Below are 16,627 nucleotides of genomic sequence, written 5' to 3'. Positions count from 1 at the left end.
ACCTGTGTTCTATAAAGGTGCTGCGGTTGACCGTTTCCAGTTGAACGGGTTAACCCTGTTCTCCAGAAACATCTTCTCTTACGTACCGGGGGCTGTTTACGACCGCACGATGTACGAGGTCACCATCGCGGTGTCCGATGGCAAGCACACCACCGATGTGGTGGCTTACATATACGTGGTTCCATGGTCCACCACCGTGCCTACCACCACCACTACCACCACGGTGAGCCAAGCCTGGGCCGTCCTGTCATGACCTCAGGTCTGACTGCCTGTGGCACACAGAGCACCATTACATTAAGCCCTATGGCAGGAGAACATGTGAACATGTGCCCTTCTCTTAAGCACACCCATATGAGAAGTTTGACTTACTGATACACCTGATGTAGGGGGTCCACTATCAAATAAACAAATCCAAAAAATGTGAATGACCTATATATATATATATGAAGCCAAATACAGTTTATTGTGAAAGAAGCACACTTCCTTATTTTATTGTTCTCATGGATGTGGATTACTGTATTACTTGTAAGATTAAATTGTTCATGAATCTGTATGAATCTATCCCACCAGCCTAAGCCTCCTCAGGTAGTAACGGTAGTGCAGGAGTTTTGGGACCCAGACCAGTGGTTTGTGGCAGTTATGACTGTAACTGGGGCCCTGCTCCTGCTCTTTCTGGGCCTGCTGATCTGGAAGATCCTGACATGGTGACTACTCCATTCCACATCTGTCTGTTTCTTCTGCTAACACCAGAGAGCAGCCATAGTCTTCCCATCATATCAGCTGCCAGGACCTGTAATTTTATCAACAGTTTGACTCAGATTTTCCATTTCAGTTAGATGTGGCATGCTTTGTATAGCTCATTTTTGTGCTTATTTATGTACGTATGTCGTATCAACAGGATATTGACTTTGCACCAGTTCTAAAGCAGCAGTTGCCACAAGTCCCACCTCAGGCTAAAATGAACCTAATATGAAATTACTGTTTATCTTTCCTTTTATTTTCTTCTGTTCGGAAATGGCTAATTCCACTCAGATGCCATAGGTTATTGTTACTTTAACAGATATAACAATTTTTTAAGGCTTTTAAGCTTTGCTTTTTCAAAAAGTAATTGTTTGTAACCTGTAGGACTTCCGTTTGTGTACCAACAAAACCTGAAGTGTCAGACAATCTGCTGAAGAAGTAAGTTTCTGAAATATAAATATACAGCAACCTCCTTAGTGTTCGGATCAAAATGTTGTGTATGTGTATGTATTTTCAAACTTAATGGCAAAAAAATATGTATATGTACAAAATACAGCACCTCTAATATCCCCCCCCACCCATTTCATGGCACCATAATGTATACAAATATCCTCTAATAAAAGCTGAGAATCTACACTTTAACCACATTTAACCACACCACTTTAGCCAATTGTTTGATTACAAATCCAACATTGTGGAGTGCAGAGCCACATAAAAAAAATAGTAAGAAAGAGCAGTTGTTGGAATCTTCCAGAGTATCTGACTCCAAGAGCCCTGGGAAATAAATTAATGTATTTTCTAGCTTGAGGATGTTTTATAGTAAAAAAAAGGAACTTAATTTCCCTCTGGATACAATCATTCTGACCTTAAAGCAGCTGGAGTACTGTCTGTATTTCTCAAGAGTATATCCATGTCAGGATCTCTCTGCTTTATGTTAACATGTTGCGTTGGGAGTGTTAAGTTTTAGATACCTATTGGAATACAATGCTCCTGTACCTCAGTAATTGTGTATTCCATCAGCAACCTGGATGGTGAAGACCTCAATAAAACTGGGAGTCAAGATGCAGCCATTGAGAACTACCAGGTTAGTAATCGCAAAGCCCCAGCAGATTAAAGAGGTGAGATACTGATGTATGCATGTGCACTAGTGTGACCTAGCGCAACACTTTCATACATCTGTGTGGAGTGGCATCGTACTGTGTTATGTAGCATCTGTCTTTTGATATTTTTCCCAATACTGCTCTATTGCCGTCCTGAACATAAATGTATGGTCTCTTTTTTCCTCAGTCATCACTAGATGGCAGCATTAGCCTTTCCAAAGAAAACTCAAAGAGTCTCTTGGTAGGTGTAGTTCAATACATCAGCACTATAATGGAATGCAGAATGTGTCTTTTTGAGTAAATGCAATCTGTACGTGTGCATTCCTGCACATGCATATTGTGATTTGATTCATATTTCTGTTGCAGAGATTTGACGGGAAAGCTGAAGATCCAGGTAAGAGTCATGTTAAGTGAAACTGCGGAAATCGTCAAGAAAATACAAGACGATTAAAATGTTATCATGCACGTTGTATAACATAAATAAAACCACCACCAGTAGCTGTCCATTTTCTTTGTGAACAGTGTCTGGACGGAGCTATCTGTTTAACTCCAGCACAGGGGAGAGACGCTGGCTGTAGTGGACCCTCCTGTTCTCTCTGCACACCAAACATGGAAAACAGTCTGTGTGCTGTGACGTGTGGCATGGCTACTGATTAATGACAAAATGTATCGTGTGTCCTCTGATTTTTAGGGTTTATCATTGTGCGTGAAATGATTGACTGCTTAGTAAAACACAGACATTTTGTCTGAACCAGAGATAACAGAATAATATAATCATATTGTTTTTCATGGGACATGTGGGTGTTTCCAATGTGAATATAAACAATAAATGTAACATAGAAAATGCTTGGAATTCTTGCTATAAATTTGAATGAAATGTGAACAATTGAAAGGTAAAATAATCTAATATTTAAAATGCCAGATGGACAAACTGTGAAATGCACACTTATCTTTATATCTCCCATTATCCTTTCTCCCCTCACTTGTCTGATTACTGCAACATCCTCTGTTGATTCAGCAGAGCACCTCTCTACCAAAATCCCTGCAACTTGTAGCCAACCACAGCTGCACATCCCCTACTCAGGAGGATCAGCTTAAACAGTGCATATGGAGTGCATGCGTCTGCTCAACCAGAGGGGTCGCTATTGCACAATGAGGTGGAACAATTCTATCACACAACAATGCTATTCAACTATGCAAGATGATGTCATGGGCTCATTCCAACGGCTCGTTCTATTCGTCCTTGGGTGCGTCACCCGCCCAAAGAAATGATCCCTTCCTCCACTCATCTCCTTCCTGCATACTTCCAGATAATAGATGAGGTGATAGTGGAGGAAAGGATGATGGATTTTTTTGGTCCTTGACTAACCCGGATTAAGGTCCTCCTCCTGAAATACTCCTCTGAGCCCAGAGTGAGGAGCTAGGAGGCCTCTGAAGGAGTTAAGAAACAGGAGCACATCTTTTGCGGAAGTATTCGTTTCTGGACAAGTGATGTATAAACAATCAAACTGACTCATTAAAGAGCAAGGGCCTTGGATTTTCCCCAATACGCATTTCTTCATACTTTCCTTCTGCCCCTGGATCAGTATAGCTAGGAGCAAGGAAAGAATGCAATTTCCTCGTATACTGCACTCAGTTTCAGTTCACAGAGAGTAGTGCATTCGGATCCACAACTCAAAATACAGTAGACAGGATTTCTTTTGTTTTATATCCAAAGTACATGTTACCATTTCAGGGAGGTCAAATAAACAAGACAAAGAAATCCTTATATTGTAAAATGAATACATACTATGGGGTACATTAGCACGCATTTTATTCTGTGAATCTTTCCTGGCCCTTTTCTTAATTCAGAATATAAATAATAAACTTTCATATTTCAATACAAGGGTCTAACCTTTGACACTATTGGGGTGGAAAACTGAAAGTAAGCTGCTTTCTGATTGAATATACAGTATAAGAAATCATTCATCACTAAAACATGCTTCTTTTTTTGATCTAGTAAATACATGCGTGTGAAATCAATCATCACTAAAACATGCTTAGTTTTTGATCTGGTAAATGTATATGTCTATGAAATCATTCATCAAGACAACTGTGTTCTAAAAATAATTTGCCAATAAAATACATAATACATGACACATGCCGCATAATCATTTGTTTCAGAGCTGAATTCTATGTCATAAAATTACTTTCGAAGAATGTGTAAGTGCATGTGTTGTACATGTGCATCCAGCCATTCGCACGTGAATACATGGTGTGCAAAAATGTGGGCACCCCTAGTCAAAAAGCCTTCTACAATTAATATCTAAGTGAACAGAAGCAAACCTGACCTCTAAATGGTACAAGTTAAACATGAAATTTCTTCATTTTAAAACAAGATAACTTTTTATAAAAAATAAAAATTTTAAAAAAAAGGGTCCCTGTCAGTTAATACTTTGTAACTCCTCCTCAGGCAACTACAACAGCTTGCAAACACTTCCTGCAGCCAGCTAAGTGTCTTTCAATTCGTGGGGAATTTTCCCCATTCTTCATGACAGAACACCTCTAGCTCAGAAATATTCTTCGGGCTATTCTGGGGACATTGGTGGCCATTCCAAAACCTTCATCCGTCTTTCATGGAGGTACTTCATGGTTGATTTAGAGGTATACTTTGGATCATTGCCATGCTGGAATACGCAACCTCTCTTCAACTACAATGTCTTGAGACCTTCGCACATTAGCCTCTAGAATTTCTTGATATTTGTTGGAATCCGTTCTTTCTTCAACAATATTTCCGGTGCCCCCAGCTGCCACATAATTCCAGAGCATAATGGTTAACAATTGGCAAGGTGTTCTCTACAAAGGCTTCACCCATTTTTCGGCAAACATACCATCTTTGGTGATGGCCAAAAAGTTCCATTTTGGTTTGGCAGTCCAAAGCACATTGTTCCCAAAGGCTTCAGGCTTCTCACGGTTTTCTTTTAGACTTCAGACGCTCAATTCTGTGTTGAGTTCACAGGAAAGGCTTCTTTCCGACGACATTGCTATGTAGGTCTTTGTTGTTTAAATTACGTTGTATTGTTGTCCAGTGAACAGCTAAGACCTGTGTCTGCTACTCTTTTGCAGTAATGTGTGGGTTCTTCTGAGCATTTCTCACCAGGTCTCAGGCCATTCTACCTGAATATTTTCTTAGTCTTCCAGACCTTGCTTTGATTTCAACTGTTCCACTTATCTCCCATTTTCTAATAATATTTCTGACAGTGGAAACGGGTAGTTTTTTGTAACCTTGTCCATGGTGGAAATGAAGCATCTTCATTCTGACATCCTTGGATACAGAATAAAAAGTTCAGCCCTGGACTCTTAACGAGTAAATCACATGGGTCTGGGCCTGGATCTTTTTTAAAAGTAACAAAGAATAATCCAAAAGGGTTCCAAAACTTTTGTACAGGCCACTTTTACTTTTTTATAATTTATAAACAATGAAAATAAAAAGCAATCTTGCTCTAAAATGTGCAGAAATGTTTCGTTTTTTGGGTTCAGGTTTGCTTTCGATCACATACAGATTCATTGTAACACTCATTTTTGCCCCCCACTGAAAATGAGCACACATACAGCACTGGAAGCAGTCCCTCTCACTCGGTCGCAAGACAATAAATCACAGCAACAAGCATTTCTAGCGACTTAATTTTTATTTAAATTAAATCATTATATGACCTTTAAAGCATTTTAATCTTTACGAAAAGACTACCCATTTTGCCTGTTAGATTTGTCTCTCCTTAATAACTATTTAAACTTTGTATCATTCATGTGAAGAAAATGAAAAATTAGGCCTAAGTAAACTACTGATAAAGCAAATCGAAGTCAAGATGTAAACAGAAGTCAAGGCACAAACATTACTGCAAAAGACACGGAATGAAATGATAAAAAAAGCAAAGAATGTTAGATACATATTTAAATATCAGTTCAAATCTGGTCTTTCTTTCCCTGCTGTGAAGCTTTTTTATTAAAATTTTTTATTTTACTTAATTTTTTTTTTCTGTTTTTTTTTTCTCTCTTTTTAAAAGGAATGTTATGCTGTTCTGTGCAGATTACAGAGCTAATATTTTCACCTAGAGTATGATCAGTCATGCAGGACAATATGCAGTTTGAAGAATGAGGAATTCATGTAAACGTTATAAAAAAGCACTTTCCTTTCAACTCCATTTCATTAATCGTGCCAAAGCTTGTTTTTTTATTATGTAAGAAAGAAGCTTTATGCAATTAAAATTTTCATAAAATTTGCACATCAGATTTTGAAAAGTAAAATGAACGCATTTGTATAAAAGTTTTTTTTGTTTTTTTTTTTGCCTCTGCTAATAATCAAAAAATAAGGAATAAAAAAAAAAAATAAGAGAATAAAATAAATTGTTGATTTGTGGTCATCGTCCAAAGAGATAACAAAAAAGATGAAACTATGACCCCCCCATCCCCCATCCCCCCTTAAAAATTAAATATGAAACACACAATGGAAAAACACTAATGGAGAGAGGGAGAAGACACGGCAGTCAGGGAATCAGCAATCGATTGTTGAAATTCTGCAAGGCTTTTCCGCGTTCAGTGTCTTAGTTTCCTTTATAAATGCAGATAAAAGCAGGAATAATTGTGGCCAGTGCAGTTAGTCACCACGTGTCCACCCTCCTTCCGTCATCAAAACTGTTCAAGTAATCCTGGAGGAAAGAGAAACGCCAGTCACTGTATTTCCATAATACAGATGTTCCCTCTGTGTTCATGTGCGAAGCAACAAGACTAAACATCAAATTAAAGGATGAAAAGTTTCATTACAGGCACAGAGAAGAGAGTAGCTTCCTTCAGCAACAGTTCATTCTCTTTTACGATGTGCTGGAAGAAATAAATTACAGTGTACCTGGACGGGTGTTAATGAAATGCAATTTCTATGATGAGTGTTTGCCTGTATGTGTGTGTGCGAGTGTACGTGTGTGTGTGAGATCAGTACCTTGTGTTTGTCACCTCCTCTAGAACAGGCCACAGTCCTTCAGGTTGTTCTTGATGATGACGTCGGTGACGGCGTCGAAGACAAACTGCACGTTCTTGGTGTCGGTGGCGCAGGTGAAGTGGGTGTAGATCTCTTTTGTGTCCTTCTTCTTGTTCAGGTCTTCAAACTTGGTCTGGATGTATCCCGCTGCCTCGTCATACTTATTGGGCCCTACAATCATCAAGGGATGAGTGTTTTTATAAGAACAAAAAATTAATCACTAAAACTGACTTCAGACCTAACTGAAAAAATTGCACAACTAGATACATGTTACAAGTAAACAGTATAATATGCAACAGTGCAGTATTACTAGAGGTGTAGGTGCATTACCTCAGTGGTCCACCTGCATGATCATTGGTACAGGTACAGCACAGGTGTAATGGTGTTATAACAGCACCGGTTTGTTCATATGTAATACAGGTGTACCACTACCTGTGTGTCCCTACTGTATTCTCACAAGTACAGGTATAACATAGCTATAACACAGGTATAACAGGATACATATGTTATTACTGCATTATAACATGTCTAGGAATAATACAGGTGTAACAGTACCTGAGTACTCTGGGAAGCAGATGGACAGAGGGCTGTGGGTGATCTTCTCCTCAAACAGGTCCTTCTTGTTGAGGAACAGGATAATGGAGGTTTCAGTGAACCACTTGTTGTTGCAGATGCTGTCAAAGAGCTTCATGCTCTCGTGCATGCGGTTCTACAGGGCGAGAAGGAGAAGGAGGGAGGGAGAGAGAGAGAGAGAGAGAGGGAGGGAGGTGGAGGGAGGGAGAGAGGGAGGGGGGAGAGAGAGAGAGAGAGAGAGAGAGAGAGAGAGAGAGAGAGAGAGAGAGGGGATGGTTATGGTTTTCTGTCTGTGAATTTGTAATTAGATATCAATTTGAAAAGTTTCATAATGGAATTATGAATGAAATAAGAGATTTTAAAATGCCGCACACCCCAAAACGACAAAGAAGAGAACAGAGAAATGGAATGGCTTAATATATTTAAAGTCCTGGTAAGTCACAGGGCTCCTTAAGCCCGTCTGTTGTGGCAATATTGCCACATTTTTAATAACCACTGGGTGAAAGATAGCAAATCAAGACTAATATGAGTGAGTCATTCTCACGTACTGGAAGGCATTGCACTTGTGCACAGCGGACACATGAAACAAATGATGCACATTTCCCATTAGTACAGAAAGAGCCAATGCAGTCAGCTCAAAGCCAGGGTGAACGGAGAGGTTCCATATTTAAATAAAACGGAAGGAGAGCAGGTGAAAGAGTGTCATCCGTCTCTTACCATCTCTTCGTCCTCTGCCAGGACCAGGTCATAGGCACTCAGGGCAACGCAGAAGATGATGGCGGTCACGCCCTCAAAGCAGTGGATCCACTTCTTCCTCTCCGAGCGCTGGCCGCCCACGTCAAACATCCTGAGGACGGGGGAGGAAAGGACCGGAAAGAAGAGGAGAGAGGAGCAGAGGGAGAGAAGGGCTACAGTCACTGGCATTATCAGAGTGACAGTGTTATTCTGGGCTCGCCCGTGCAGAGAGAACTGAAGCAGTGGCGGAGTTTATGAGGGACTCGACCCTAACAAAACGACTGAAGGCAGGACGCACTAAAATGCAGAAGACAGAGTGCAGAGGAACACTGAAGAGAAACAGGAGTCATTTGGGTAACAGTTTCTTTAACGGGGAGAGAGAATAAGGCAAAGTGAGAGGGGACAAGTCACAAATCTAATCAGTCTTCTGCAGGCTCTCTCGTGCAGAAACCGTTTGATGTGCACCCCGAGATTAAAGCTAAAGCGCAGAAAGTAGACAATGCTTCACAGATCCTCGCGGGGATAAAAGACAGGGCTGCCCTGTGACGCCATTCGATGAATTAAGCCCTGAGACTCTCTGAGGCCCCTCTGAGGTTATGTGGTTTAGAGCGACCGGGAGAAATGGCGCTGAGGAAAGAGAGGTTCACACAGTCACCACAGTGCCCGCAGCGGAGAGGCCATGTTTACGCCCTGCTCCTGTATCACATGACCGTCACAGGTGGACAGCCGTGGGAAACTCTGACACATTGTCACATGATCACATTGCCATGGTTACAGCTCACAGGGAGGCGGGGGAGGAAGCAGGAAGGCAGTTTAAGGTCTGTGGCAGAAGGCATAACTCATTAAGGCCTGTGTGCAGGGGAGGCAGCAGACTGCCCTGGTCTACGCCGCTACCCCAGGGGTTTGTATGGAGTGGCTAAGCAGAAGGGAACTGACCAGAGACTGACCGTATCATCTGATTGGACAGATGTACCACACCTGGTGCTCGTTTCTGGCTGTACAGAACGGCAGCTCAAGCCCTACTTTCTGTAGATCCCAGCAGAGCAGCAGTCATGCCATGCCAGTCCAGATACCCGCCAGCTATCTCACACGATACACAGTCACCAGCCCTAAGTGCACTACAAGCACAACAACCGTAACACTCAGGTAGACCAAAAACTGCCCTCTACAGAGCACTCCGCTTACAGTACTTATAAGTACACTAATAAGTATTGTAAGGTACCTTACACTATCAAGCAGTATTTCAGCACTCATTATAGCCCAGCAGTGGCTTTCAACATGCATTTGTCTTGGAAGATGAGAACGACGTGCTACAATGCAGCTCTCCCATTACTCACACAGACGCAGAGTAATCCTGGGAGGCTTGACTACAAGATGGGACCCTATAGCTTAGACCGGGCATGTTATCATACGGCTATGACCAGATGTCCACAGCAGGACACGGCTGCTTTAAATCCACCAGGAGTATGGGAGTGCATTTTAAACATTCTGAGGAAAAGAAACCATGGAAATCCTCACCCACTGAAAACGCTATCAAAATGGCAGGGGTGGGTTCCATGCAAATGTATTTGTATATGTAAATGTATATCAAATCACTGTTAGAGCCAAACTGCACCCTCGTACATCTTCAAAGTAATCAAAAAATGACAGTAGTACAATGAAGTTTCCCCGCAGCACTTCTGACAAAAGGCAACAAAAGGCAAAGCCAGTAATATTTATTTCCATTTAAATCATGGTTTTTTTTTCTCTCCCGGTGGTTGTTTTTACAGGCAATCATTTTTTATGCTTCCACCACTTTGAAAAATTAATTACCCAGAGAGCTGGATGCCTCTGCCCAGCTGAGACTGCACTGTTTGATCTACATATCTGAAGACCTTGCTTCAAGGGATGAGTTTGACCCAGGAACCTCCTCTCACTAATAATCACAAATTGAGCAGCTGATTCTTTCAAACAAATACATCTGAAAATATAACTGAAAAAGGAGCACAGCTGGATGACTGGAAATTTTAATGCCAAGCTCATCTCTCTCTTCGCACTGCTTTCTGGCAGTGACCTCTGACCCCCTCATGACCTTCGACCCTCACAGCTTGGCACAAGATGTGTGCTCCTCTGGGTGACGTTGTCAGGATGGAGTCATTGACAGGGTTATTCAGAGGCGAAGGACAGGCTGTGCCTTGTCCATTGGTGTCAGTCATGAACTTTGAACCATGTTTACATGGCTAGTTTGCTGGTTGAAGAAAAAAAAGAACAGAAAATGTAGCATATTTAAAGATGTATTTAGTCTGAGATCCATCTGTTTGAGGAACACCACACCTCGCAAGACTGAGAAAATTCTTCAGTGGGAATAAGAAGCTTTTCACTTCAAAGACTAAAGATGCTAGCCTGGGAGTGGTGGGCCAGACCTGATGTTTATGCAGCGCCAAGTACAGATGCACACAGACACAGACACAGACACAGACACAGACACAGACACAGACACAGACACAGACACAGACACAGACACAGACACAGACACAGACACAGACACAGACACAGACACCACTCACTTGAAATGCAGGGCCTTGAAGGTGAAGTGTGTCTCCACAATACCAGTGGTCTTGACCCGGGTGCGCAGCACATCCTGCTGGGTGGGGATGTAATCTGGCTTAGATATCCTGTCCAGGTCATTCAGATAACTGAGGGAGAAGAGACACACACACAGAGATCAAACACAACACCGGAGAGAGCGTGCGTACGTGTGTGTGTGTGTGTGTGTGTGTGTGTGTGTCTGAGTGGGTGTGTGTTAACCCCCCCCCCCACCCATGACCACAGATAGTCCCTCTCTCCTCGCTGATAACAGCAGTATTTACACTAGTGATTTTCCTCCCTATTCCCAGAAGTAAATAAATTCATAGAAAGACGAGGCACAATGGAGAACGAACGTCATCACTCAATAAAAGATAAGATACAAAACAACTTGGCAAATACCAATCTTTGCATTCGCGTAACGACTGTAAAATTAGATCAGGCCATGCAATCGCTCCCGTCTAAAGAGAGGACCAATTTTATTAGCTGGAGATGGAGGGATGGCATGGAGCCAAATCCAACTGCAAATCATAACTGGAGCCCCTGTTCATGCCTTTCTGTTAAAAGCTGAGTTTTTGTTGGCTGGTCATTAATGGGGATTGAACTGTGGGCAACGGCTTCTTTGCATTTCATTAAAAACGTGGCATCGTGATTACAATGAAGAACAATTTCCGCTCCTAGAACAATCCTGGGCAGCCTAACCAACAGGAAGGAGGGAGGATCCTTAGAGCTTTCCCAAAAACGATTATCCATAGCCTTTCATCAGCTATAACCTCATATGATTTGATGTAGATTTTAGAAGTATGGGAAATGGGGGGCACGGCTGCCGGTGGCAGTGGATAGTGCTCATGTGTTCACCCTTTGCAGGGTGAATCCTTAACTGAAACATTTCTTTATGAGCCTCTTCTAGGTTTCTGAGAATATTACATTTACCATATTATTACAGACCCACTGCTTCTTGCTGGTAGCAGTGCTTCACTGTGATGTGGGCAGTGTTCTGGATGGAGGAGTCACTGTCATCCAATAAAAACACACTCTAGTGTCACATAATTATGACATCACTATTAATGGACCACTGGGAGATCATGTAACTGTCAAATCATGCCGATGCATATGTCCAATATACTGGTGGATTTGGATCTCTGCAGCAGCCTAATGAAGTATATACATCACATCTCTATCATGCAAACTTCCAGAAATTGAGATGTTCATACAAGATACACCAGAGTGAATATTCAAAGAACTGACAGACTATGGACCACCTTCACCACAGCGACCAATCGGAGCACGCATGCCCTTGCTCGAGATTTCATGGGAATGCTTAGTGCCGCATTAAGATCTGATTAAATATGGCACTACTAATAAAGCCCAGGAGAAGGGAAGGCTTTCACTGGGGTAATGCAATATTAACAGACCGCTCCCTAATCCATTCTGAAATATTGTTCTGCCCGGAAGCAGAGCAGGCTTTTATTAAACATGAAACGACACATAAAATGTTCGCTTTTGCCAAAAGCCCTTTTTGCCTAAATTAAAATAGACAGTGTTTGAAAAGTATTTTGTCTTTTAATTATATTAGTACTCAAAGGCACACCTAAATTTAAGAATATATAGCACACATTTGAAGGCTCCTCCATACCACTTACAGGTAGGATAATGTGGGAGAAAACATTTTAATATTTAGGCATTTAGCTGACTTTCTTATGCAGGGAAAATGACAACGTATACAAAAAGTGTAAAAAATATAATACCATCTGTTCACGGCAGAATATTTACTGAAGTACTGGAGTTAAGGAGTCCAACAGCAGTGATCTACCTGGGAACTGAACCTATAGTACAACCACAGAGCTGCAGGCCAAGTTCCCACACTGCCCCAACCAGTCCTGCAGCACACAGGCACAAAGCCACCACACTTTTTCTTTTTTTTCAATTCATGTTGCTGTTCTTGTGCAAGAACATTTTTAATACACAGGATGTGTTATTTTCAAACACCAGATAGGCTGTAGGAAAATACACAATGCTGAAAGGAGGCACTTTGCTATTCTTTTGGGTCTGCAAACAAGAGCAAGAAAGATTTCTCCTCCGTGGTCGACTGTGGAATGCGAATGGCTTCAGTTACGAAGAACTCTTGAAAACCACAAGAACGTATGAAGAGTTACGATGCCCCTGAAATGGCCGCTACCTGCTCTTGTCCTCCACATTTGAGTGGGTCATGTCCTTGGGGAAGCCAGACATCATAAAACCCTGCCGTGCACACAGATGGGCTACTCCAGAGCCTAGCAACAGACTAACACGCACAAACCTGCTGGAACCATAGCATTTCTGAATTATGATCACTTTACAGTAACTTAAAAAAAAAAAATCACAATATGACCATTTTCAGAGGTGGCACATTTCACTGTTACAGTTTACTGTTAAGCTGCATATTTAACTGAAGAGATTCAGTTTAACACAGGGTACAACAGCAAGGTCCAACTGGGATTCAAACCAGAAACTGATAAGTCTAGTGCCTTACCTTAGCCATAAAACTGAATTTAATACCATCTACAGTCCAACAAGGATTTCACTTGATTTTAATCTTTCCGTGGTAGCGGTGGTGGCATTACAATTTAAATCCAATTTTTAATTCTATAATGCAGGGTCTGTTTTTGCACAATAACCTTATTTTCATATATCAAATTAATTGGATCCATTTTCTTGGTATGAAGCCCTCACGTTATAAATTGGTATGCAGAAGTGTTGTGAAAGCCACCCTGAGCCAGCTCCATTTGAGAAGCAATTGCCTTTGAAGTGACATGATTCAGGCCACAGTGACACGATTCAGGCTACAGTGCTAGCCTGATTCGCTCAGCTCCGCACCAGAGTGGGGTTCAGCACAAAACAGCGGCAACTTCATTAAAATGTCAAATTCAGATCAGAGGTAAAGCTTTTGTCTTGGCCAACTGTGCCGTTTTGTGTTCAAACACACCTTTCACATTTGGCAGCTAAAACGTCATTATGGCTGACCTCTGCAGCATTTTCCTATTGAGCAGCTCAAGAGATGCTGAGCGACAGATGGAGCAGGACCTCAGCATGATTCTGCCTGTTTGAAACTGGCAGTGTGTGTGTGTGTGTGTGTGTGTGTGTGTGTGTGTGTGTATATATATATATGTGTGTGTGTGTGTGTGTGTGTGTATATATGTGTGTGTATATGTATACAGCTCTAAATGGTGAGAGGCTAGCTCAACAGAATGTCTAGTCCACTCCATCACTGTGTAGTCCACAGCAAATGGAGGCTCTGGAGGGGTATAAAAGCACACGCAGTTCTATTCTAATGTACTCATAGTCAGTGATGTCTTTCACACCTGCCGTGTCTGCACACTGCTTCCTCACCCATGCACAGTGAGATTTCTGTGCTCCCACTGGGTAATGTCTATCCTTGCAGGGCAAGATTCCTTCAGCTTCAACACAAACCTGCCCCACATGATTCAGCAATGTGAAGTGGCATGTAACCAATAAAAGGGTGTTGCAATCTTAAAGTGGTGACTTTCAGCCTGCAACCCTACAGAGTACCACCCAAAAACAGCCAGACACGCTGAGTCTAACTATGAATGCGACATACCTGGGCCTGTATGTAAACAATCAACACAAACGGGAAAATGGTACATACACAGGGGATACAGGCATAGTTATACAGGCTAGTGGCTTTCATTTTAATGCACTTTAAGAAAGCAACTGCCATTGTCCAAACAACCCGTTAAACATCACAAGTCGCTGAAGCAGTATTTATTAAGAGAAAGTTACATGCGTTAATTATGTTCTGCCCTGGCATGCGCCCTCTCATTGAGCCGTGTGGGATCTGTCACTCAAACTGCAGCCATTATCACGCTGCTCTAGTTCAGCATGACTGAACCTGCCCTCCCTGTCCTTCCACACTTCTCCCTACTCAGTTACAGTGTGGCTGAGCAGTGCGATCCTCAGCACAGTTATGGGAGGGAAAAGGTCTCCCAATACTCCATCTCTCCAGTGTAGTGCATAGACACCAATACTACACTTCTCATGGCATCTACTGCACATACTGAAGGGAATCTATACTGCAATGTTCACAGAATTCTTCACATAATGTGTAGTAGTCATGTGAAGTGCCACTTACTGATCATTTCAAATGCAGTACTGATCACACTATCCATAGTGCACATTAAAAGGCCATCAAACTATACTGGTCATGATATGTTATTGCACATCAAAGGCACTGAACAAACTAAGTATAGTGTAAATGAAAAGACACTGATGCAATAATGATCACACTAAGCATAGCATATATTAAGTGCAGTGTATAAGGACACTTAATGCAGTACTGATAACACTAAGTGCAGTGTATATTAACAGACGCTATTGCAGTACTGATAACACAAAGTGTAGTGCATATTAACAGACACTAGTGAAGTTGAGATAATACTAATTGTCGAGTATAAGGACACTATTGCAGTACTGATAACACAAAGTGTAGTGCATATTAACAGACACTAGTGTAGTTGAGATAATACTAATTGTCGAGTATAAGGACACTATTGCAGTGCTGATAACACTAAGTGTAGGGGATATTAAAGAACAATAGTACAGTACTGATAACACTAAGTGCAGTGTTTATTAACAGACACTAGTGCAGTACTGATAACACTAAGTGTAGTGTTTATTAACAGACACTAGTGCAGTACTGATAACACTAAGTGTAGTGCATATTAACAGACACTAGTGTAGTTGAGATAATACTAATTGTCGAGTATAAGGACACTATTGCAGTACTGATAACACAAAGTGTAGTGCATATTAACAGACACTAGTGTAGTTGAGATAATACTAATTGTCGAGTATAAGGACACTATTGCAATGCTGATCACACTAAGTGCAGTGTATATTAACAGACGTTATTGCAGTACTGATAACACAAAGTGTAGTGCATATTAACAGACACTAGTGTAGTTGAGATAATACTAATTGTCGAGTATAAGGACACTATTGCAGTGCTGATAACACTAAGTGTAGGGGATATTAAAGAACAATAGTACAGTACTGATAACACTAAGTGCAGTGTTTATTAACAGACAATAGTGCAGTACTGATAACACTAAGTGTAGTGTTTATTAACAGACACTAGTGCAGTACTGATAACACTAAGTGTAGTGTTTATTAACAGACACTAGTGTAGTTGAGATAATACTAATTGTCGAGTATAAGGACACTATTGCAGTGCTGATAACACTAAGTGTAGGGGATATTAAAGAACAATAGTACAGTACTGATAACACTAAGTGCAGTGTTTATTAACAGACACTAGTGCAGTACTGATAACACTAAGTGTAGTGTTTATTAACAGACACTAGTGCAGTACTGATAACACTAAGTGTAGTGTTTATTAACAGACACTAGTGTAGTTGAGATAATACTAATTGTCGAGTATAAGGACACTATTGCAGTGCTGATAACACTAAGTGTAGGGGATATTCAAGAACACTAGTGCAGTACAGATAACACTAAGTGCAGTGTTTATTAACAGACACTAGTGCAGTGCTGATAACACTAAGTGCAGTGCTTCTTAACAGACACTAGTGCAGTGCTGATAACACTAAGTGTAGTGTTTATTAACAGACACTAGTGTTGAAGGTTACTCACTAAGCCGCGGAGTCGTTGAGCTGGTACTCTCGGGCGCGTGTGAAGCAGCCTTGGACCCCGTTGTCGGCCCACAGCCGGTGGATAACCTTGGCCAGGTCGTCGGGCAGCGCGCCCTGCTCCTCGGCACCTGAAGACAGGGCGAAGAGCTGCCGGGCATCGTCCTGCAGGAGGCAAACATTACATCACTGCACAACAGGCACGGAAAGAACCGGAACACACACACAGCGTGATGGGCAGCAGCGAGGCGCAGCGC

At 41.6% G+C, this 16,627-nt stretch overlaps 2 protein-coding genes across 2 annotated transcripts in view; one reads left to right on the top strand and one right to left on the bottom strand.

Moving 5' to 3' along the window:
• The first annotated feature begins 23 nt into the window (after positions 1-23).
• Positions 24-3,232, top strand: LOC133110750 (cadherin-related family member 4-like). Its single transcript, XM_061221042.1, has 7 exons — positions 24-223; positions 571-704; positions 1,126-1,179; positions 1,762-1,825; positions 2,029-2,082; positions 2,208-2,235; positions 2,364-3,232. Exons 1-7 carry the CDS (start codon positions 110-112, stop codon positions 2,417-2,419), a joined length of 504 nt encoding a protein of 167 aa, XP_061077026.1. The 5' UTR covers positions 24-109; the 3' UTR covers positions 2,420-3,232.
• Positions 3,233-5,490: 2,258 nt separating this feature from the next.
• Positions 5,491-16,627, bottom strand: part of gnai2a (guanine nucleotide binding protein (G protein), alpha inhibiting activity polypeptide 2a) — a 62,017-nt gene continuing 50,880 nt past the window's right edge. The window contains exons 5-10 of the mRNA XM_061220198.1: positions 16,375-16,535; positions 10,707-10,835; positions 8,143-8,272; positions 7,408-7,561; positions 6,814-7,023; positions 5,491-6,526 (exon numbers count right to left, since the gene is read on the bottom strand). Of these exons, the coding sequence (XP_061076182.1) occupies positions 6,833-7,023; positions 7,408-7,561; positions 8,143-8,272; positions 10,707-10,835; positions 16,375-16,535 (765 nt within the window). The 3' untranslated portion in view covers positions 5,491-6,526; positions 6,814-6,832. The remainder of the gene's footprint in view (positions 6,527-6,813; positions 7,024-7,407; positions 7,562-8,142; positions 8,273-10,706; positions 10,836-16,374; positions 16,536-16,627) is intronic.

The sequence above is a fragment of the Conger conger genome, chromosome 14, assembly GCF_963514075.1.
Source record: "Conger conger chromosome 14, fConCon1.1, whole genome shotgun sequence".
Lineage (NCBI taxonomy): Eukaryota > Metazoa > Chordata > Actinopteri > Anguilliformes > Congridae > Conger > Conger conger.
Note: the sequence above shows the minus strand (reverse complement) of the source record. Positions and strands in the feature narration are given on the sequence as shown.